Source organism: Podarcis cretensis, assembly GCF_951804945.1.
Source record: "Podarcis cretensis genome assembly, chromosome: 8".
Lineage (NCBI taxonomy): Eukaryota > Metazoa > Chordata > Lepidosauria > Squamata > Lacertidae > Podarcis > Podarcis cretensis.
The window spans coordinates 28186594-28209028 of NC_137177.1; the positions used below are offsets into that span (position 1 = coordinate 28186594).

At 43.8% G+C, this 22435-nt stretch overlaps 1 protein-coding gene across 3 annotated transcripts in view; it reads right to left on the minus strand.

Moving 5' to 3' along the window:
- The window catches only part of RPS6KA1 (ribosomal protein S6 kinase A1), a 91467-nt gene that overhangs the window by 56509 nt on the left and 12523 nt on the right, over positions 1–22435 (minus strand). For 2 of the 3 annotated variants that reach the window (XM_079985985.1, XM_079985986.1), the window contains exon 2: positions 10538–10582. In XM_079985985.1, the coding sequence (XP_079842111.1) occupies positions 10538–10582 (45 nt within the window). Of the gene's footprint in view, positions 1–925; positions 947–10537; positions 10583–22435 lie in introns of those variants that run through there. The other variant, XM_079985990.1, reaches the window with a different exon arrangement.

The following is a 22435-nucleotide window of genomic DNA, read 5'->3' on the forward strand; positions in this document are numbered from 1 at the left end:
CACCTTTGAAAGAACTACAATTCCCAGGATTCTTTGGGGGAAGCCTTGACTGTTTAAAGTGATATGATGGTGTTTTAAATAGGGTCAAAGTGTAGGAGTCCCAGGATTCCAGTTCAATATTCATGAACTTCATTTTAGTAATCCATACAACAATCTTGGAAGGTAGGCCAGTATTTTTCCCATGTCAGAGACTGGAGGAGCACTGAGGTTAAGACACAAAAGTTTGCCTAAAGCCACCTAATGAGTTTTGGTTAGGGCAATAATCTAAAGGAGAGTCTTCCTGACTTCTAGCACTAATGTTATTTCAGCTCTACAATGCCAAACTAGGAAAGCTTCATTGCCCACCACAACCCAGCAAGTGAGGGTTATTAGAAGAGAGGCACAACACAAGGGGAAAAGGAGACACTCAACACTGAACGGTAAAGGAAGGAGTCACCTTTCCAAGAAGGAAGGGGACACCATTCCAAGCAAGAATATCCTTCCTTGCAGATGTAAAGAACCTTCAACACATAATCCATGCTGCAGCTGCGCTTAAAAAAAAAAAGCAGTGCAAGAAAGCAAACAGATGCAAAGGTCGATATTTTTCTTCAGCCACCGCCCTGTATACATAGCACCAACTAAGGCAGATTTTCGAGGACAGAAGACTTCTCAGAGCAACCACATTTGCTTCTGTCAAAATCTATCATCACTATCACCTTCTACTGGTGACTGAACCCAGGAGACAGAATTAGCAGTTTATTGTTGTCTATTTCATAAAAATAATCATCACAGCACAAACCTATACATGTCTACTTGGAAGCAAGTCTTAGGGTGTTCAGTGGGGCTTACCCCCTAGCAAACATGTCTAGGATTGCTGCCTCACTGAGGATGGAGCCAGGAAGATGGTAGCGAGGCTTCGCCAAAAGCAGCCAATTCTTATACTAACCTGCATTATGTTCAACACACAATAAGCGGGCCGCAATCCGCTGCTACGTTCATCATATTTTAGACTTCACCGACGCTTGCAAGCTTAAGCGTGTCCAACTATGCCAAGCCATGGCCATAATTTTTCACATAGCACAGATACCATCTGTGGAACGCACGGTTACGAGGTGTAAGCATGCTTAACCTTCCTAACGCTTTTAAAACAACAGTCACTCTATAACTAAAAACAGGATTACTGAAAACAAAAATCATTAAGGCCAGGTACATTTCCCTCTCATGCTTGAGGCTGTTGCTGAACTTGAAGCGGCTCAAGAAAACACAACAGGAAACAGCATGTTCTAATATTACCCTGTAATTCTGCAAGAATATATTACATCTCATCCCTTGGTTAACACACAAGCGTGATGTAATAACTGTCAAAAACATTTGGGAAGGAACAAGCCAACCTCAGGCAGGAGATACAGCTTGCCTCCAAAGCAACTATGCTCAGGGAAAGTTTATGTAGCAAAAGAGCCCAGAGTTAGAAACTGTGGGAGAACAGGTTCTTCATTAGATGCACCATCAGCCAAAACCAGAACAGGTTTTGCAGTATTAGTTGCTTTTATTTAAGACGAGTATATAGAAGGACAGAGCTATAAGACTTAATTGCAAAGCAGTAGCCACTATAAAGAATGTAAGAAGAGCCTGCTGGATCAGGCCAATGGCCCATCTAGTCCAGCATCCTGTTCTCACAGTGGCCAACCAGATGACTGTGGGAAGCCTATGAGCAGGACCTGGTGGATGAGCACTCACCCCTCCTGCAGTTTCCATAACTGGTATTCAGAAGCATTACTGCCTCCAACTGTGGAGGCAGTAGTGGAGCATAGCCATAATGGCTAGCAATAGCCCTCTCCTCCAGCGTACCTTCCAACTCTGAAGATAATGTAAAAAAACCCAAAAATCTTGTGCATCAGAGTCCTTGTGCCCCAAACAGCAAGACTTAAGTGATGTTTAAATTGAATTAAAATCAACTGGACACACATGAAATTGTGATTATCAGCTTGTCCTGTTAGGCCAGGCAACATGCAACGGGGTGTGTGTGTGTGTGTGTGTGTGTGGGTGTGTGTGTGCAGGGTGGGGCTGGGGCTGGCAAAAGAAGCGGAATTGCCATGCTAAGTTGCACCCCTGACCTATACATGTTCATTTGAATGTTTGCATACAACTGAACATGCCTGTGGTTCTCTTTGCACAACCGGGAATCCTGAGCTGTACACGTTTATAAATCCATGTGTGTAAGTGGGAGGTGGAGACTACGACTGCAATCCTGCTCCCTCCTCTCAACATGTGTGCATTCATTCCATGCTGCACATCATCTGCAAAATGGTTATTGATTTCACTGGGGCTCAAACAGGAGCAATTTCTGCTGGGTTGGGGCCAAAGTGTTTTCACACGTAACCTCTCTCAAGTCCAAATTAGACCATAGGATTGCAAATGCTGTCTTGTAACACTGAGATCTTAACTGCAAGAATTCAAACCAACGTGATTTCTTATTGCCTGTCTTAAGCTTGATCTTTTCATATAAAGAAGTCTGAAATCTCTGCAATATTTATACGTGCACACTGCAAATTCTCCACAATTTAAATGCATCTCTGACTGAAACCCAAGTCATTTATTTCTGCCATAGGAGATATGGACAGACTCACTAACCTCATATTCTTAATTGGTAACTAATTACAAGGTAGTTGTAGGGGTTTTATTTTCTTTTGGAATAGACCTTTGATCCAACAACAGGAATTGGAGGTTGAAGTGCTCTTTTAGTCCACCAATAGGAGGCTTTCCCCTCTGATTAATCCAATTATTCTGGTATATAATACATAATACAATTTATGAAATACGTAATCAATTAAGAATTGACAATGGTATGAGACATTATTACAGTTAGGTTCTACCTTTCCTCTAACGAGCACCAACTGGCAAACAGTGTTGGTGTCCCACCTTTTATCCTCACAACAGCCCTGTGAGGCAGGTTAGTCTGTGAGATCGTGACTGGCCCAACATCACCCTGTGGGCTTCATGTCCAACCTAGGCTGCCATCTGCACAATACATTTAAAGCAGCATTAAACCACTTCAAGCAGCCATGGCTTCCCCCTAAGAATTCTGGAACTTATTTAAGAGCAGTTGCGAGTTGTTAGGGCACCCCTATTCCCCACACAAAGCTACAATTCTGAGTTTCTTGGGAGGGAGGATTGTTACACCATTATGGGAATTGTAGCTATGCAAGGGGAATAGGTGATGGCGGATGGTACTATGCTTTGAAGACCCAGCTGTCAAGACTGTACAAAGTGCAGCATGGGACTGTTCCAAAGCCCTTTTGCAAACAGCCCCACCGTGCTCTTTGAACCTCAGGTTCATAGTGTCAAACTAGGACCCAGGAGGCCCAAATTCAAATGCACACCCAACCATGTAGTTCACTGGGTGACCTTGGACCAATCATTCTCTCAGCCTCACACCTACCTTACAAGGTTGTTTTAAGGATACCAACAGGTGGAGGAGACTATGTATGCTGCTTTAAGGTCCCTGGAGGAAAGACAGGATATATAAATCTGAGAAATTGAGTAGACAAATAAATAAGGAGATTGACTGACATTCTTTGCAAAAAGGTCATCATTTGCTTGTAAACTGAAAATATTTCTTCCTTCCTTGTATCACCCACTTTTTAAAAATAAAAATAAAAACTTCTCTCTCCAAAAGATCATTAGACAACAAATTATCAATTGAAGCAATACACCACTAGACTGCTCCTGAATTTTTAGGAGACTGTTACGGGATTTTCAGGACACCAAGAACCTGTGGCAGCTCAATGCATTGTTACAAACAGCAAGAGAAGAAGTTTGGAGTGCTTTCAAGACATCCATCCCCCAGCCCACCCCTGGCTGTGCAACTAAGCTATTTCCACAGTGCCAGAAAAAGCTAGCTGGTTATGAGGAATGCAGGGCTCTGAAAGCTGATCCTTATTCAATTATTAATTGAAGCCTACGGCAGAGAGAGAGAGAGAGAGAGAGAGAGAGAGAGAGAGAGAGAGAGAGAGAAGGATTGATCTATTTGTTTAATGGCACCAAAGAGTTTGCCATTAGCTGGGGCCCATTCTTGGCATGGGACAGTCAAGAGTTCTGGGAGGAACAGATGCATGTGTCTGAGAGCACAGCAACAAAGAAACAGTGGCTGTGCAACACACACACACACACACACACACACACACACACACACAGAGCAAATCTGCAATCTTTGCAGTTTCATTTTCCTCCTGCCATGCTCACCCTGTAATATGGCGCGGAGGTAGGTGACAGTGACCCAAAAGGATCACCCATGTGCACTTCTCAACCACAATGTTTCCAAGGGTGTGTACTGAAGCTATCATGGGTGTGCCATATTTTGCCTGTTGGGTAGATTGTGTGACCCTGGGGGCTGAGGATAGCTCAGTCAGAAGACATGAGTTCTACATGCAGAAAGATCCAAGGTCCAAGCCCTGGTTCCTCTGGTTAACAAGAGGCTCAGGTGGCACAGCCTGGAAAGCCCTCTACCTTGGGGAAGTGGCTTCCTATCTAAGCAGGACAGCAAACTTCCAAACTGCACTGATAAGCCAAGAACACCTGTTTTAGGGGTCACTCACACAGAACCCTAACAACAACCATTTTATTTATATGCAGACTGTGTGCTCTCCCAAGAATCTTGTGGAAGATGCAAGCATTCCATGGCAAGATCTTCAGCAGTTAAGTCCATGAAGAAATGGTTCCCTGAAGATTGGGCATTTGAAAACATAGTATTGCATATATGTTTTTATCCTACACTTCCTTCAAGGAGCCCAGGACAGCATATATGGCTTGCCCCTATTTTATAATCACAGCAGGTAGATTAGGCTGCTAGGTAGATTAGGCTGAAAGATGTTGAGTAGCCCAGATCCCCTTGCTTTGCTAGTTGGGTCTTGCAGACAGGGCCATGCTGTCTAGGCCAGGAATAAGGAATGTGTGGCCTTGCTAATTGTTCCTTGACTTCAACTCCCCTCAACCCCACCCCCACCTTGCCTTGCTAATGGTCAGGGATGATGGGATCCAGTAATATCAAGGAGGGCACACAGATTTTCCATCCCTGATCTAGGCAACACTGATGTCTAGCAATCTAGGCAGTACATCACAATAGCTGTGGAGAGCTAAAAACGCTTATCAAAGAACTCCAGCACTGTTCAAACACCAGTGCTCAGTGTGTTCCTCATCCATACAGGACTGAAACAATTGCAACTGCAAATGGAGGCCCTTCAACCTGGGACAAGGAGTCCCAACAGGGCTGTGTGCTACTGACTTTTTCTTAGTTCTGTGGGGCAATGCAACACAGCCTGGCACTCCCTTTGTTCTAGGAATGTTTCCCCAAGGGCAGTTTGAAGCACCAATGCAAGACTTGACATAAACTGGGGAACAGGCTTGCCTGAGATCAGACCTTTAGGCTGGTATTTTAAAGAAGTTTGTTACTTACCCTGAGCCTAAGGAATAAAGTGGGCTAGACCTTTTTTCAAAAAAACAAAAAAGGGAAAGAGGAGAAGCTGGAGCAACAGAAAGCAACAGAGGTCTCAGTAGCAAGCCCTTAATATTTTGCTAATCGACTGTACAGACTCTAGAGGAGTCATGGGATGCAGGCAAGCTAGCAGATTTGCCAGTTCATAAGCACTAGCTAGGAAACCAATTTAGCTAGATTACAAGCCTACAGCTCTACCCATCCTGCTCCCCCGCATCACGGATAACATTGCACTGGCAAGATCTAGCCAGCTGTTTTCAAGGAAAGCCTTCTGCCCAATTCAGCTGCTTAAAAACAAAAAAAGGTTTTTTAAGATTAGAGCATCTGATACCAGCAAGTGATTGGATTGCTGGGAACTTCTTGCCCTCGTGTCACCAGAATTTATGCTATGTCTGCAATTAAAGAGAGACAGGCACCCTTTCCCACTAGAAGGTAGGTCTGGTATGTAAATGGGACCTCCCTGATCTGACCAGCCAACAATGGAAGCTGCCAGTTGTACCAGGTCAGAGCATCTGGCCCAGTAGTGTGTACTCTGACTGCCAGCAGCTCTCCAGGGTTGAAAGCAAAGGTCTTCCCCATGTTATGCTGCTTTTAATAGGAGATGTTGGGGATTGATCATGTGACCTCCTGGATGCAAAAACTTTGCTCCACCATTGTAATATGGTTCCTGGACCCTACAACAACCTTTTTTTTTAATATTAAAGAATTTTTATTGCAAAGTAAATACATCAATAACAAGCCATACATAAAGAATAATATAAAGAAAAAGAAAAAAGAAAAATGCAAAGGAAAGCAGACAATAAAAGAATAAAGTATAATATTTCAATACAATAAACACTATTTTACAAAATAATAATAGTAATAGACTTCCATCACTCTCACAACACTTCCTTTCACATTTCATATTTTATCTGTATTTCAGTATTATTTTCTCTCATTCATATATATATATATATCCATCCTCTTTTCCATTCATGTGGTCATTCTAGACAAAGCCAATTTTTTACATTAGAACCTTGTCTTTCTAAATAATCATTCAAGCACTTCCATTCCTTCTTGACTGTATTCACTGGCTTTAATCTTATTACATCCGTCAATTTGGCCAGTTCCAAATATTCACATAGTTTACATAACCATTCCTCTTTGGTAAGTACCTGATTACTCTTCCAGTACTTAGCCACCAGGATTCTCGCCGCAGATGTTGCGTACAGAAAAAAATTAGTATTTTCTCTAGAAATATCACTATTCAATATTCCCAAAAGGTATGTTTCTGGTCTTTTGCTATGCCTTCAGGGCCACTTTAGGTGTGATGTTGATGTTTGTGTCTGCTACCAGTGCCTACTGGTTATTTATCAGGAGTTAAAGTTGTGTTGAACCATGGAGGTTACGACTGTGTGACTGAGTGATGGAAGTAGTTTTACATTCTCCAGATTGAGAGCCTGCTCTGGTATAAAACTGGGCGTCTCCCAGATGAGAGATGGAGGAATGTTAGATGGTCTAGTGGGTGTGAAGAATGAGCTCATCTATGCTTCAGAAATGGGGTGAGCATCTTACAAGACCTTCCTTTGCAGCGTTCCTACATATATTGAAACTGTTTCAAGGCCTTCAGACAGTCTCTAAATGGAAATCATAAAATTAATAAACCAGTAAGCTAAGCATCTTTAGAGGCAGTCTTGCAACATGGCAGGGAAATATGGCTACCTTTGGTGGTAGATCCTGGAGGCCATTAAGGGCAACAAACTTTGAAAGCAAACAGATCTGACCCACTGAACTCAATGCAAAATGAGGTTTTGCAGCATATGAAGTGAATTGGAGCTTGAGCTACAGAAAGACTTTGTTCTGACTCATTTCACTGGACCTTGTGCAGGAAGACAACATGCCAATATATTGGTCTCCTTGTTAAAATTAACAGGAAAGGGGGTGTTATTTGGGTTTCAATTAAATAAAAAATAATTTTATTAGGCAGTTGTTTTCCCCACTAAGAAGTCTCCAAAATATGATGAAGACATATTCAATTTTGAAGTTCAAGTCAGCTATCTCAGAGATTAAAAGACTACAACTTTTTTTTTAACTCTGCAAGTTCAGAAATGTACAGATGACCTGAAGCCCAAGCACTGTGGACACACAGAACTTCAGAAAAGCTCAGAGAAAGAACAGTCGATAGCTAGTTTCACAGTCAACATCACCAAAATGCTAAGAGGGAAGAGGTGCATGAAGATTGTTTTGAGGATTATCCACCACCTTCCTTGCTTTTTATGGAAAAAAAATATCAAAGTCAGAAGCTCCTATTTCTAAAAAAGAAAGAAAGGGTGTCAAGCTAAAGAATGCTGCCTGGAAAAACTACGAACCAGATAAGAGACATTTGTGCACAATTTAAAAGAAAAAGTTAAATTCAGGCCAGGAAGCAGGCAAACATCCTACCAGAACTTTGAAAGTTCATTTTTCAAAAGAACTAGTTTTAGTTTGACATGTCCCAAAAGGAACTGGTTCCCATTCCCATTCGTCTCTTTACAAAACAAACTAGTTTGGGTTCATGTTCAATTCACAGATCAATTCAAGTTTAAACAAATGAACCTCAGCAAAAAAATAATAATGTTCAGCATTCAGAACATTACAAGCTGCTGTGTTGAAAGGATAAAATATACAGAAGATTAAGAAAACGTCAAAACACAAACACAGTGGAATGTGAATTGTTTAATTTACATTCCCCAACAATAATGACCTTTAAGGTTAAAGACCCAAAAGGGGGGGGGGACCACATGCAAGAGATTGAACTAGAATTTGTTCAAAGTTCTATCCCAAAATGAACTTATTTCACATTCATTTCACCAGGCTGTTATGGGAATTACATTCAGGTGTAGTTGAAAGATTTTTGAAGTAGGCAGTGCCCTTGTGGGCAACCCACCTATGGCACTGCTTCTGCTGCTGTTGGAGAAGCAGTGCTGGCATCAGCTCTGGTTTCAGGCAAGATTACGCTGATTTCTTGCGAGAGCTCACTGAAAATCACAATGATCTCTCCCAAAACTGGTGCTGATGCTGGCGCCAGGTCTCACCAGAAGTGCTGATGGTAGCAGAGCAAGGCTGCACTTCCCATTTTGCCTCAAGCGGCAAAAAAAGATACACCACCTCTGTCCTAGGGGAAAGAAATTAAAAGACCCTTCTCTCAGATATAGCAAAAGGGGCTGCCTATGCTTCCTCTATTTTCAAGTCACTTACAACTTAGGAAAAGAGGTCAGTTCGGTCACTGGTCTTCAGCTGTTGAGTCCGGACCCACTACTAGGTTACGGCTTGATCCAAGGTGGGTCACAACCAGAGCATTACCACCATGCAAATATATGGTAATAGACTGAGAAATGGGTCCCCAAATGCATATTTGGGTTAAAAGTGGGTGCTGGGTTTGAAAAGGTTGAAGATACCTAGGTTGAGTGATGGTGAAATTTGTAAATTTGCACCTTTTCCAAGTGGGGGAGGCCAGCCTACAACCTTCAGTGTTGTTGGAGTAGAATTTCCCCATCTCTAATCATTGGTCATGCTGGCTGGAGCTGTTGGGCGTTCTGGAGGGTATCACATTGGCTACCATGCTATACAAATCCTCTCTGAGGCTGGTGCTGTAGGACAAAGTGCCCTCTGTACAAGTCAGGCGGAATCTTGTGACGCCCACTAATCTACGATTTCAGGAATAAAGTTAGAAAACGGAGTTTCAGTGACTCAAAAGAGATAGGAATCTCACCCTTAAAGAAAATAATCCCTAGTCAACCAAACAATATTTTAAACGAGTGGGGGTGGGGAATACTTTTACACAGAAGTCAGGCAGCTGTTATTAATGCGCACAGACAGTGTCGGGACCCACATTCTCAGCAAATCCAAAATGCTAGCCACCATTTCCTCCAGCCTCATCTCCCTTTCGGAAACCCCCTTCTGATTCAAGAAATCATAGAATTGGAAGGGCCCCAAGGATCATCTAGTCCAAACCCCTGAAATGCAGAAATATGCAACTGTCCCAAACAGGGATCAAACTTGCAACCTTGCCATTATCATGCTCTAACCAACTGAGCTATCCAGGCTGTCAGTAATCTGAACATCTAAATCATGGAAGCCGAATAAGCCAAGGATACAACAAACTGAGTTTGCATTCATTTTATTCAGACTATCAAGCACACACAAAAAAACCTGACACTAAGCAGCTACAGAACCACTGGCTTCCAAAGGAGAATTAGAACTGTGGCAGCCAATATAAAGGACTAGTACTCAGAGAATGAGTTTATTATTGATATGTAACATACGGGGATGTTTATGTGTTTTAATCTCTTTTTCATTTACTGCTGATTCCAATTGTTTTTAAACATGTTTTAGTTATTTGCTTTTAACGGTTTTGATTGATTTTAATCTCCCTCGTAAACAGCTTGAAGTGGTATAGAAATTTTGTTAAATAAATGAAGGATTGCTCCCCCTCCCCTTCCCAACACAGCCCCCTGAATACTGAATAAATTTGTGAGTGGATTTTTGAACCTTGCTGTGAATCTTGACAACCCACCCACATCAAAACTGAAAAATCTTTCCTGATTTCTCATCATCACTCATGACTGCAGTTGTTACTAGCTTTCTGCAACCAATCCTGAACCTTTCCCCAAAGTTGTGCTTCTGTTGCAGGCAGAGTGCATTTTCCAGGCGCTGCATATCTTAGCCAGCCCACCAACCTCCGTGAGTGAAGTCACACACAAGTAGTTCAAAACTTCTCCTTGACAAAGGCAAGGCAATTCAGTGGGAATGGTGGAGATCCTTAGTTGGTTAAAAAAGAAAGAGTGGATCAGGTAGTAAAAAATGTTTGTGATTTGAAAAGGCAAATTCCATCTCTGTCAACACACCTTTTGGGGAGGCAGGGGGAGAAGCAGCAGATTAATTAAAGCCACAGACTAATCTATCACTAATTTCACTCTCAGTTGTGGAAAAAAACACACCAGACACCAAAGTCACATAGAGGAAGAGTCTGGAAGCGATGCCATAGTGAAACATCCAAACCAGCATTGTGTAATAAAAGCACAAAAAGATTCATGTGTGTGGTTTTACCTTTGGCAGAGCTCCTTTTTTTCCTTCTGGAGCAGCTTGTCCATTCTGCAAAGCAAAAAAGCCAAACTTCCCATTAGTAACATGTCCAGCAGCAACCATCCCTTGCTGAACAAAAACAGCAATGATGTAAACACCGCTTGATGATCTGTCTTAACAGGCTCCAGGCCTACTACAAGCCTTAGCATCTTTCTTCAAAGCAGTTTACAAAATGAATAAAGCAGTAACATTATAAGTAAATGAATAGTTAAAAACAGTTATTTAAAATGTTAAAAAAATAATTAGGTTTGACAATAAGCTAAAAACTGGATTAAAACACATGCCGACATTCTACATGCCTGGATAGGCATGCCTAAACAAAAACGTTTTCAGCAGGCACCAAAAGGAGTACAGGGAAGGTGTCTTGCCAGATGTCAATAAGCAAGGAGTTCCAAAGCGTGTGTGCTGTCACGCTAAAATATTGATTTCTTACAAATGTGGGATGAGTATCATGCGGTACTTTTAACAATGCAGCTATTCCCAAGAGACCAGGACCATGCAACAAAATACACAAATGTGAAGAACAAGTTTTAACCCAAAGTGATATTGTACAACAGTGGTGTGTTATGGAAAGGTAAAGGTAAAGTTACGGTTAAGTCCAGTCAAAAGTGACTATGGGGTGCGGCACTCATCTTGCTTTCAGGCCGAGGGAGCCAGTGTTTGTCCACAGACAGCTTCTGGGTCATGTGGCCAGCAAGACTAAACCGCTTCTGGCATAGCAGAACCATGACGAGTGCACAGAAACACCGTTTACCTTCCTGCCACAGCAGTACCTATTTCTCTACTCATACTGGTATGCTTTCCAACTGCTAGGTTGGCAGAAGCTGGGACAGAGCAACGGGAGCTCACCCTGTCACGCAGATTCGAACTGCCAACCTCCTGATCAGCAAGCCCAAGAGGCGGAGTGGTTTAGACCACAGCGCCACCCACTCCCATGGGTGTGTTATGATACTCTTTTCAGTGCACTAAGCAAATCCTTTCCTTGCTGCTGAGAAGAAAGAGTTAAACGTAGTTCAACATCTTGAGGATGACTCAGCAGAAAGTAATCTGGGTAGGTGTGCCATAGGTAGCCAAGGCAGCTGCCGGAAGCCCCTTTTATCAACACTTCCTCCCCAGGCGCCAGGCAAGAACAAAGTCAACCAAGGAGAACTGATACTGCCAAAGTGGGCAGTGGCTTCTCATATCCTGGGTTTTAACCAGAGACTTATTGCAAAGCTCTTACCCCATTTTATTTCAACACTTATAAAGCCTTGATTCCAACAGCAACTCATTAAGGAAACAAATATATTTATCAGTTGCATCATTTTCTACTCCAAAAATCCCAAACAACATACACCTGCACTTCTAATTTACATGAACAAACACCTTAACCAAATCTGGAAGTGGAAAGGCAACTTGGGTATAAATTCTTGAAGTTACAATTCAAATATATACCGTATTTTTCAGTGTATTAGACAAGGTTTTTTGACTCAAAAATCATGTAAAAAAACTGGGGTAGTCCTACACATGGATAGTGGAGTGGAGGGGAAGCTGCGCCTGCCAGCCAGATGGTTGGCGGGCGTGCAACTCCCCCCCAAGCCGCTGTGGGAGGCGCGTGCGCTAAGGAGTGTTTCCCGCAGTGGCATGGAGGGGAAGCGGCCCACGCTATAGGGAGCTTCCCACCCTCAGTGCCGGGGGGGGGGGAGTGGCTGCCCACTTTGCCAAACCCCAGCAACAACCCTGCTGGGGTGATGGCGCGCACATGCAATTCCCCCTAAAAAAAGCTCAACAACCTTGGGCCATCTCCCCTCATTTTCTTTAAATTTAGACCCCCAAAATAGGGGCCGTCTTATACATGGGGGCACCTTATACATGGAAAAATATGGTAGTTCTATCTATGTTGCTTCTTGCTGCGAAGAAGAATTCTCACTGATTTTCAGTGGTGACTCTGGCTGTCTTGTCCTCCCTAGAAGCACCCCCCCCAATCCAATCCAGGAGCAGAACTGGTAACAATGGCCACACCCACACCATACAGTTAGAGCACTATTATATCATTTTAACAGTCATGGGCTCTGTTGTGTTAAGGGTGCTGACCTCACTAGACCTACGATTCCCAGCACCCTTAACAAACTACAGTTCCTAGGATTCTCCAACTTTGTTAAAGTGATATGTATTCAAATGTATGGTTTGGGTGTGACCCAAGCTCACAATATGAGGTGAGATTCAAATTGCAGACTTGCCAAGTCTACAGCTTAGTCTCTTAACCACTGACTACGCTTTATTTCACCTGCAATGTAAGAAAGCAGTTTTGCCAGGGAAGATTCACCCCACAAACCATACCCGAGATTACCAACTGTCACCCCCCCAAAAAGGTATCCCTCCCACCAATAAAACAAACTCAGTTACCCAACCAAGCCCAGGTGGGTTACATAACTTCCCACCTGAGGCTGCTGAATTTGGAGAAGATGTTTATCTGGGGACAACTGCTGATTAAAGCTCTTTAATTCCGCGTAATCCTCCATGCAGACAGAAAGCAATCTGCTGAACTGGACCATGGAAGCCAAAGAAAGTTCTAAAGCCAAGCAAAGGGGATCCCCTAGGGATTCAACACAGGAAATATGAAACCAGACTGCTGCTGCTGTTGCCATTAAGAATAGCCGTGGCATCAGCCATGGAGCAATGGTCAAGCCTCAGACCACTGGGAAAAAGGAGAAATGGGAGTCTGATAGCTAGAGGAGACCCCAACCATGGGATGATCTGCAGGAGGCTAAGCGATAACCCTTTCTCCCAACTTCTTCCAGGAAGTTGACTTGGAGGGGGTTCTTTTAGGTAATCTAGTCCAACCTGTGCCCCAATGGAGTAAATCCAGAGCTAGAACATCACCAACAGATGGCCTGGCTGGCCTATGCTTGAACACCCCCAGCGATGGAAAGAGCCCAACCACCCAATTCAGCAACAACAAAAATCTAATTTACTGTAATTTAGGCCCATTAAAGCTGCGTACACACTATACATTTAAAACACTTTCTCCTCCAACAAAGAACCTTGGGAACTGAAGTTTATCCCTCAAAGCTATAATGCCTAGCACCCTTAACAAACTACAGGTCCCAGGATTCTGCCAGGCGGGAACTGCTTTAAATGAATGATGATCAAGGATAGTCCATTGTAGGACAGAGCACAAGACCCCACCAACAGCATGATTTAAAGCACATGGCTTCCCCTAAAGAATCCCAGGAACTTCAATTTGTGTTGAGATATGTATGGTAGCTCTGTGAGAGGTAAAGTACAGTTCCCAGGAATTTTTAGGGGGGGAAGCTATGTGCTTTAAAATATATATGGTGTTCATGTGGGCCAAGTCTTTGGCCTTTTCTATGTGAGTCTCACTGTGCACAAGAGATCCTGAACATTCAATTTATGGGGTAGGTGTGTTAGTCTGTTACAGCAAACATGCACATATACACACACAAATTTTGTGACACCTAAGAAGAAATGCAACACAAATGGGAACTCCAAAACAGAATTGGTAGTAGGAACAAAAATCAATGGTGTACTGTAGACACATCCAATGAAAAGAGGCAGCAGATCTTAATGTTTGATTCTCAGAAGCTCCCTGAAGAATTAATTCCTTTTCTTCAAGAAGGACTAGTAGGGTCCAAAAAACATTGCATCAATAGGTAAAGGTAAAGGACCCCTGGACAGTTAAGTCCAGTCAAAGGCAACTATGGGGTGCGGCGCTCATCTCGCTTTCAGACCAAGGGAGTTGGCGTTTGTCCACAGACAGTTTTCCAGGTCATGTGGCCAGCATGACTAAACCGCTTCTGGCGCAACCAACGGAACACTGTGACAGAAACCAGAGTGCACGGAAATGCTGTTTACCTTCCCGACACAGTAGTACCTATTTATCTACTCGTGCTGGTGTGCTTTCGAACTGCTAGGTTGGCAGAAGTTGGGACAGAGCAATGGGAGCTCACTCCATTGCGCGGATTTGAACTGCCGACCTTCTGATCAACAAGCCCAAGAGGCTGAGTGGTGTAGACCGCAGCGCCACCCACGTCCCTAAATTTCTGTCAACCCCATTGCTTTCTGTTCCTACTCCCAATACCTTAAAGAGCAGATTTATTGTAGTCACAAAATTATCTCTCCTTTTCCCCCAGTTGCTATTAAAAGAGGGCCGCAGCTCAGTGGTATAGAATCTGCCTGGCATGCAGAAGCTCCCTGGTTCAATCCTCGGCATCTCCAGATAGGGCTGGAAATGTCCCTGGCCCTGAGTTCCTGGAGAGCTGCTAACAGTATATAAGTACTGTGCTAGGTGGTCCAATGGTCTGCCTCTGTATAAGGTGGCTTCCTATGCTAGAGGCAAAGGAGTTATGCTGCAATAAACCTGTTTGGTCTTTAAAAATTACCAGAAAACTCATTTTATGTTCATTTAAAATGAAGCACACAAATAAGAATTTCCAGTGGATTGTGTCCTCTGCTAATTAGAGCGTGTTCATGCAGAGGTTGGGAATTTGGATTTCCCACTTTGGGCGCCAAAATGTTCGGGTCTGGGCCCTATTTACAGGTGTGCAGCAGGGTGGGTTGTTGCTGTTTTAAACCCACATGTGTTTCTCGGAAGGGGGGGGGGAGAGAAAAAACAGGCTCCCAATTAACACAGAGAGCTTTGCCTTAAGACCCCCTGAATGTGGGTCAAAATGCAACACTGCCTATGGGGGCAGGAGGGAATCCACTTTCTGTAGTAATAATGTGTCCAAATAAGCCACTTAATATTGGAGAACTGAGAAGTTTTAATTAATTTTTATTTATTTTTTCAAGTGTGAGGGTTGTGTATTTCATGAAAAGCAAATTCATTCCAGCTTGAAATCACCTGGGGTTGGTTGTGTAATTTTACATCAGCTACACTGCTGTTATATTAGCATAATAAAGCGTCAGCATGGTTTGAAGGCTGTTTAGCAGATTTGAGGACAAACTCATTTGATTCCTTTTCTCCCCATTGCTTCCCAGTCATTGTTATCAATAGGTTTTAAAAAACACGCAAAAAACACACGAGCCTTGGGAAGGTTGAAGCATTCAAATTAACCATACAATGAGACACTAGGAAATAAATAAGGTTCAATAAATCCCTCAACTATGTACTGTTTCCTTACAGAAAATTAGCCCTGCAAAGGTACACCCCTTTGAATGGCTTAGAAAAGCACAGCTGTACCAAAGCTCACCTGGCTTGCCACACTACAGTTTGCCACTGCTGCTGTCACCAATAGCAAGACCCAAACTTCAGTGCAACTTGTAGCATTAATCATAATTTACTAGTACTAGCATAGTCCTTTGAAGAACCCCAAGGGAAGAAGAACCCTTCCACTAGTGGAGACAATTATTTTATGTCTCCCAAAACACAGAAGAGCTGTCTTGTCAGGTCAGAAGATGAAGATTCTTCCAGCCCATATGTGGGGAACATTTTACAGCCCAAAGACCACATTCTTTTCTGGGCACCTTTCAGGAGACCACATGCTGGTGGTGAGGGGGCCAAGAAGTAACAGAGGGTGGAGCAACAACTATGAATTTTACCTTTGTAAAGTAAGGTAGCTTTTATACACAGCTTCCTTCATCCTACATCCAGACAAGCAAAAGGCTTTGTCAGAGTTTCAGGACAACATCCAAGCCAGGCAAAAACACTCAAAGAGGAAGAGAAACAAGGTCAGTGAAGGGTGTGGCCTAGGGAGAGTTCCAGGGGCCGAACAGACAGGCCTGGATGGGCCTGAGGTTCCCTGACATTGATCTAGTACTTCACTGACTGCATTTGTGTCAAACTGAGATGAAACTCATGAGCATTGCTACAACTTGTGGTAATGAATCCACAGATTGATTATGCATGGTCTGAAATATTAAGCATCTGGACAGCAGGCCAAAACTGATGACCAGAAGAATCACAGAGTGCAGCTCAACCTTGAACCTGGCTCAATAGTTAGATGGGCAGCCACTGCAGCCAGCTAGATGCCCCCATTAGCAATCTGGCCACCACATTCTCTACTAGCTGGAGCTTCCAAACAAGACCCAAGGGCAGCATTACAGTAATCCAGCCTCAAGGTGCCTAACACATGGACCACAGTAGTCAGGCTACTAAATGCTAAAGCCACCTTCACTAAGCTGGCACCCTCCAGATGCTTTGGACTACAACTCCCAACAGCCCCACCCTGCAAGTTGAATCAAGAGATCTAACCCTTGAGATGGACACAAAACACATGCACAAACACGTAACTAGTCTCGAAAACTGAATCATTAATACCTGAATAGCCTGGGAATTGCAAATACTGTATAACACTTCTCCCCCCCCCCAGCGCAACTGTGATAACACCCCTGCCTTGTGACTCACTGACACCCAAAGGTTTAAGAAAACCTTGTTAAGACCTTCATGGCAAGGATCCCAGAGCAATTTACATAACTGACATTCTGGTCCAGGTTTGCTACCTTTGGTGGGGTGGGCAGAGCTCCCCTGCCTCTCTCAGCAGCATATTTAGCAGAAATTCAGCAGGTAATGCCTTGTCCAGCATGGATCAGGAATGTTGTACCCATTGGATTTCTCCCTGCCATGCAGAAGTTATAAGTGCAGGAACAAAGATTTGTTTAATGAATTAGGGATGGATGGCAAGGGCATCTTCTGTCACTCTGGGGTCAGGCAGTGATCTGTGGTTTCCTGTGCCCCAGCTATGGGAAAACATTTTTTTCAGCCCAAGGGCCACATTCCTCTCTTGACAACCTTCCAGGGGTGGTGGCTTTCCAGTTTAATATATCTGCAGTGGAGAAAGGCATATGCACGAGAGCAGTCCACTATTTGATCACCCTCAGAAACAGGGTAAGTTCACCAATTCAGCAGGAACCGTCTGCTCTCTTTTTTCTGGCATCTCTGCAGCCACTGTTCCTCTTGCACCCCCTTTTTCCACAACAGGCACCCCAGGGGTGGAGAAATCAATTTGAAGTAGTTCAAATTGCCTGCCTGCCTTTCTCCTTTTGCACCTTCTCCTACAGCAGGCAGCCCAGGGGGTAGAAAAATCAATCAGCAGCCTCTCGTCTCCTGCCAACATGCCTTCCCCCACACCTTCAGCTACAGACTGCATCTCTTCTCAGTTTAAGCCCTTCCCCTGCCCACCTATGCTCTGGATCTCTCTAGCTACCCCTTCCTTTTGAGTGCCTTGCAGCTGAGCTCCTGGGTCACTCCTGACACCTTGTAGCATCTCACCAAGCAGGGCTCCTGCCTCCCAGGGAGTCACACTTTTCTCTCCACAGAGACTTCCCACATACTCTGCTTGAAGTTGTTTCATTTCACTGAACCACTGGTTCCACTGCTTTATCTGTTGCTTGATTTGCTGCTGGATTTGCTGCTGGATTTGGCCCAGTTGCTCAAGGGGTGTCACTACTCCTCCCTCCATTTTGGCTCAGGCACACCTAGTTCTCAGCTTCCACTGCAGGAAACACAGATCCCACTTCTAACACCAGTCTTACGTGCCACCCCAATTTCCACAAGCAGTCCAAGAGCTCAGGGGTGCAGGTGCGCTTACCAGGATCCATGTTCCCTTCGGGGACAGGGAAACACAAGAGAGACTCATAGTGTCCTTATGTGCTTTTATTTGCACATACAGTGGTACCTTGGTTTGCATACGTTTTGGATTACAAACATGTCAAACCCGAAAGTGCATGTCCCGGTTTGCAACCTTTTTTTGGATTACAACCCCCTTTTTTTATTACGAACAAAAAAATTTGGGAGGCCCCATTGGTGAAAGCACGCCTTGGGTTACAACCTGTTTTGGTTTACAAATGGACCTCCGGAACGGTTATGGTTGTAAACCAAGGTGCCACTGTATATACAACCTACACCTAGATGGAGGGATTGCAAAGCACTCACATCCTATGAGGGTTTGGCTTCCCCCTTAAGGACAGCATTTGATTCAAAGGACAGCAAAAAGCCATTCGCTGGGTTTCTTAGTTTCAGCCTATCATCCCCAAATCGCATGGAGTTCTGCCCCTCCTTCTCCCTAACTGACTCCAAGGAGCTCCCCGCCCCCGCCCCCCCCCCCCGCCCCCAGCTAAAACCCTAACCTGGTCTTTGTCTGCTACCATTGGCCTGTGCCTCTGCTACTCAAAGGGGTGGGGGAGGGCTCCACCTCTCTGCTGGGCAGCAGTATTTGCATCCCCAAACTGTTCTTAATGGTCCAGTACTCTGCTCTCTTTGTTTCTTGCTAATGGCCCATCTTCTTTCAGGTCACTTTCTGAGCACAGAAAACTGGTTTGGCCTGTCTTTTTGACACTGCTAGATTCAGCACCTGCCAGCTTCCCTTAATACTCCTGGCATTGATTTGTTCATTGTTATAACACATTTAGGGAAATCTGGTCCCCAACCCCCAAAAAACATCTTAACATCATAAATAGTAACATTTCTGGCCTTACAGGCATGGCTGCTTCATGCACAACTATTTGCTAGCATACAACTACCTATGCTGAAAAATAGCATTCCTGTCCAAGCTCTGCTTTTTGGCAGTTTCACATTATGGATTGTGCCCCCCCCCCGGGGGGGGGGAGGTTTAGACCAATTCCTACATATCTTCTTGCATCAACGCAAAGAGTTTGTAGGAAAAAATCACTGCAAGTCCCAGGGCAAGTGAACAGCTCCCCGCCTGGGCCAATCCTAGGATTTTATGGCTGTAAGGTATCAGAAGGTCACTAACACCCACTCTTAAAGCAGATTATCCATCTATCAGCCCTGCCCACACAAACCAAGTTAACTCCGGTAATCCTGATCACACAACATACCACATACTGAGAGCCAGAGGGAACAACTTATATTCAAATTCCCTCTGTGACTTGGCGATATGGCTCAGTATTTCTGGCACGCACAGGGCACGATCCCTTTTTTCCTTAAATGGTTTGCAGGGGATTTTTTTTTTTTTAAAGAGAGTTCAGACAGAACGTACGGTATATCTGCAGCTGGTGGGGGGAACCATCACCAAAACTTTATTTCTTGTATACTGCCCAAAAACTGTTGTGTTATGAGGCAACATGCAAATATCTTTCATAAATATTATTTAATATTTATTTAAAATTTAAATATTATTTAAATATTGCTTCTGGAGGTGGGTGTGGGGGATGGTTGAGTGTTGATTGTTGCTTCTTGTATAAAAAAAATTAAGATAAATAAATAAAAACCTAGCGAAAACCATTTGTGAAATGTCACTCCAAACCATGAAATGCACAGTGGGTGGGTGGAGAATGAAATTCATTCCATCTCCCCACGGAATTGTAATTCTTAAAAAAAAAAAAGTAGGAGCTACTATGGACCTCTGATGAAAGATTTTTAATATCCACAAACAATGCCCAGAATTCTTCAGGGTGGGGTGCAGTGGGGGAAGCCAAGATTATTAAAACTGTATGAAACAAGACAGAGAATGTAAAATACATATGTACCAAGATCAACAATGCTTCTTAGTGTGTGTGAAAATAGCAATATGGAAGTGGCGGTGACACAAGGCAAGGGATGATGAAAGCCAAAGTGCTTTGTTTTCTTGAAATACTGAGTGTTGGGCAAAGGGATGTGCATTCAGCTACACAGCAGTTGTGAAGAAATTTCACTTATTATATTTTCTTGAAGGCAGCAATAAAGATGGAGCCAGGGAGAAGTACTCCCATCATTATCCCCCCCCCTCCATTTTTTACCAAGCTCCTCGACTTTTGTTTGGTGTCAACTTATCAAGAGAAAAGAGATAACCTATTATCTCCTGCTTGCTTTTGGCACTGATAGAAATTCTGGATCCCTATGACTAAAAAGCAGGAGGATTCAAACAACTTAAATTCCAAGTTGTTTGTAACAAATGAACAAAAAAACCCCAACTATCACTCTGCATTAAATTCAAGCCCCATTAAGCAGCCCTACTCAGAAGGCAGCCAAGCTGCGGCGCTTGCAGAACTGAGACCTCAGTCAGGAAAAAATGCACGGCTGCCTGTCCAGCAGGATTAATGAATAAATCCCAAGCATGACAAAAGCCTTGCATGTCACAGAGGCTGTCACTAACCTTTCTCCTGGTTACTGGAGTGAGATTCCTGATAACTAGAGTTAAAACAAACCCTTTGCACTGGAAGAAGAAAGCAACCACCCCACCCAACTCAATAGCCATCATAGATTGCTACTCTCTGTATCAGGCCAGGCTGTTGGAATTGTATAGACCCACTATCCTGCCACTTTGAACAGTTATGCCTTCCCCCAAAGAATCCTGGGATTGTTATGGATGCTGAGGGTTGATAGGGGACCCCTATTCCCTTCACAGAGCTACCATTCCCAAAGTGCTCTAACAGTCAGTCCCTCTTTCCCAGAGAACTCTGGGAATTGTAGCTCTCGGGTGGGGGGGGGGGGACTGAGCTATCCAGAAGACTATCCCAAGGATGGCCCAGAGCAGTTTTCATGTTTCCTGACAGCACTCTGCCCGATTTGACAGAAACAATAAGAGGATTCTTTCTGTGACCATTCCCCCTCCCCGTCCCCCTGCCACAACTTGTTACTTGATGCTCTGGCCTTTTCCAGATAGCATGGATAGCAGGCAGGGAACGAGGGACAAGCTGAACACAAAGCCTGACATAACACTAGGGGAGGCAATTAAACAACTGCGGAGTGATGTTCTGAAACAGAGACAAGAATGAAGAGTTGAAAGGGTCACCAAGCTGGAAAAGCAAATAGCTTCCCAAGAGTTTAGATAGGCAAAGACCTACATTTTCCAGCCTTGCGTGGCAAAGGTGGTTCCCCCCTTGGGCGTTGTTAGCTGTGAGCCTGGGAAATGTGTGCCCCGAATCTTTATCTGAGCACTCCAAGCATTATCAAGCAGGTGATACACTTTAGGGGGAAACTGAACCAGTGTTGAACTTGATTACTGGGTTGGATATTAATTTGGGGGGAAAGATCAATTTAGGATGTTATCCAGAGATTGGAGGAAAATGAATAGGAGTAACTGAAGGAGGGTTGAACTGATTTGGAGTAGGATTTGCAGAGAAATTGGGAGAAAATGAACCGAAGATGAACTGATACAAGGTGGGGCAAAAATTAAAAGCATACCTGGGGTGATTTGGACATGAAATTACTTGGCTTGCCTTCTGTGACATTTAAAGGCTCAGCCTGCATCCATGCATATAAATTAGCACTTGCATGTTTTATGCATTCCACCCCCCCATGGCTTCATGCCCTTTTTTAAAAAAATGACCTAAGAATGTTCCTGCTCCCCACACCAAGGTGCCACCAAGACGCAGTCCTCCTCCCGCTGCACAGAGATGTCTACATTTTTTGTAAGCTAATAAATCTGCCTCCATGCCCACATGTCAAAAGGAAGAGCTCACTGCTATTATGGACTGCCCTAGAACATTTCCCATAACACTTCACAGCATGAGTTACACTGAACTGTAATTCGTGAAGCTGGAATTGGGGGAATTCTTGGTGGAACCCAATCATGGGAGTTGCTGCTCTCAGCTACACTCTGAACAATGCTTGCACAAAGAGGAACAGATAATGTGAGATCTGTTCTATGGCCAGTTTATAGGGTCAGCGAAATCAAAGTGAGATTATACCACCTGGAGCTGAAGGTAGTGGGGATTCCATGTTTGAATGTTGTATACACAACAGACTCCTCTTTTCACATAGGAAAATACCACATTTTGGATGTTTATGTGAAAAATAGACTTCACCCATTTGCCTATTACACTACCACCCTACTTGAGGGAAAGATTTTTTTAAAAAAAATGCATGGGAATTTAAGAGGAACTGCTGTAGCTCAGTGGTAGAGGTTTTGCTTTGCATGCAGAGGCCTCGGGTTCAATTCCTGGTATCTCTGAGTAGGGCTGGCAATGCCCCCTGCCTGA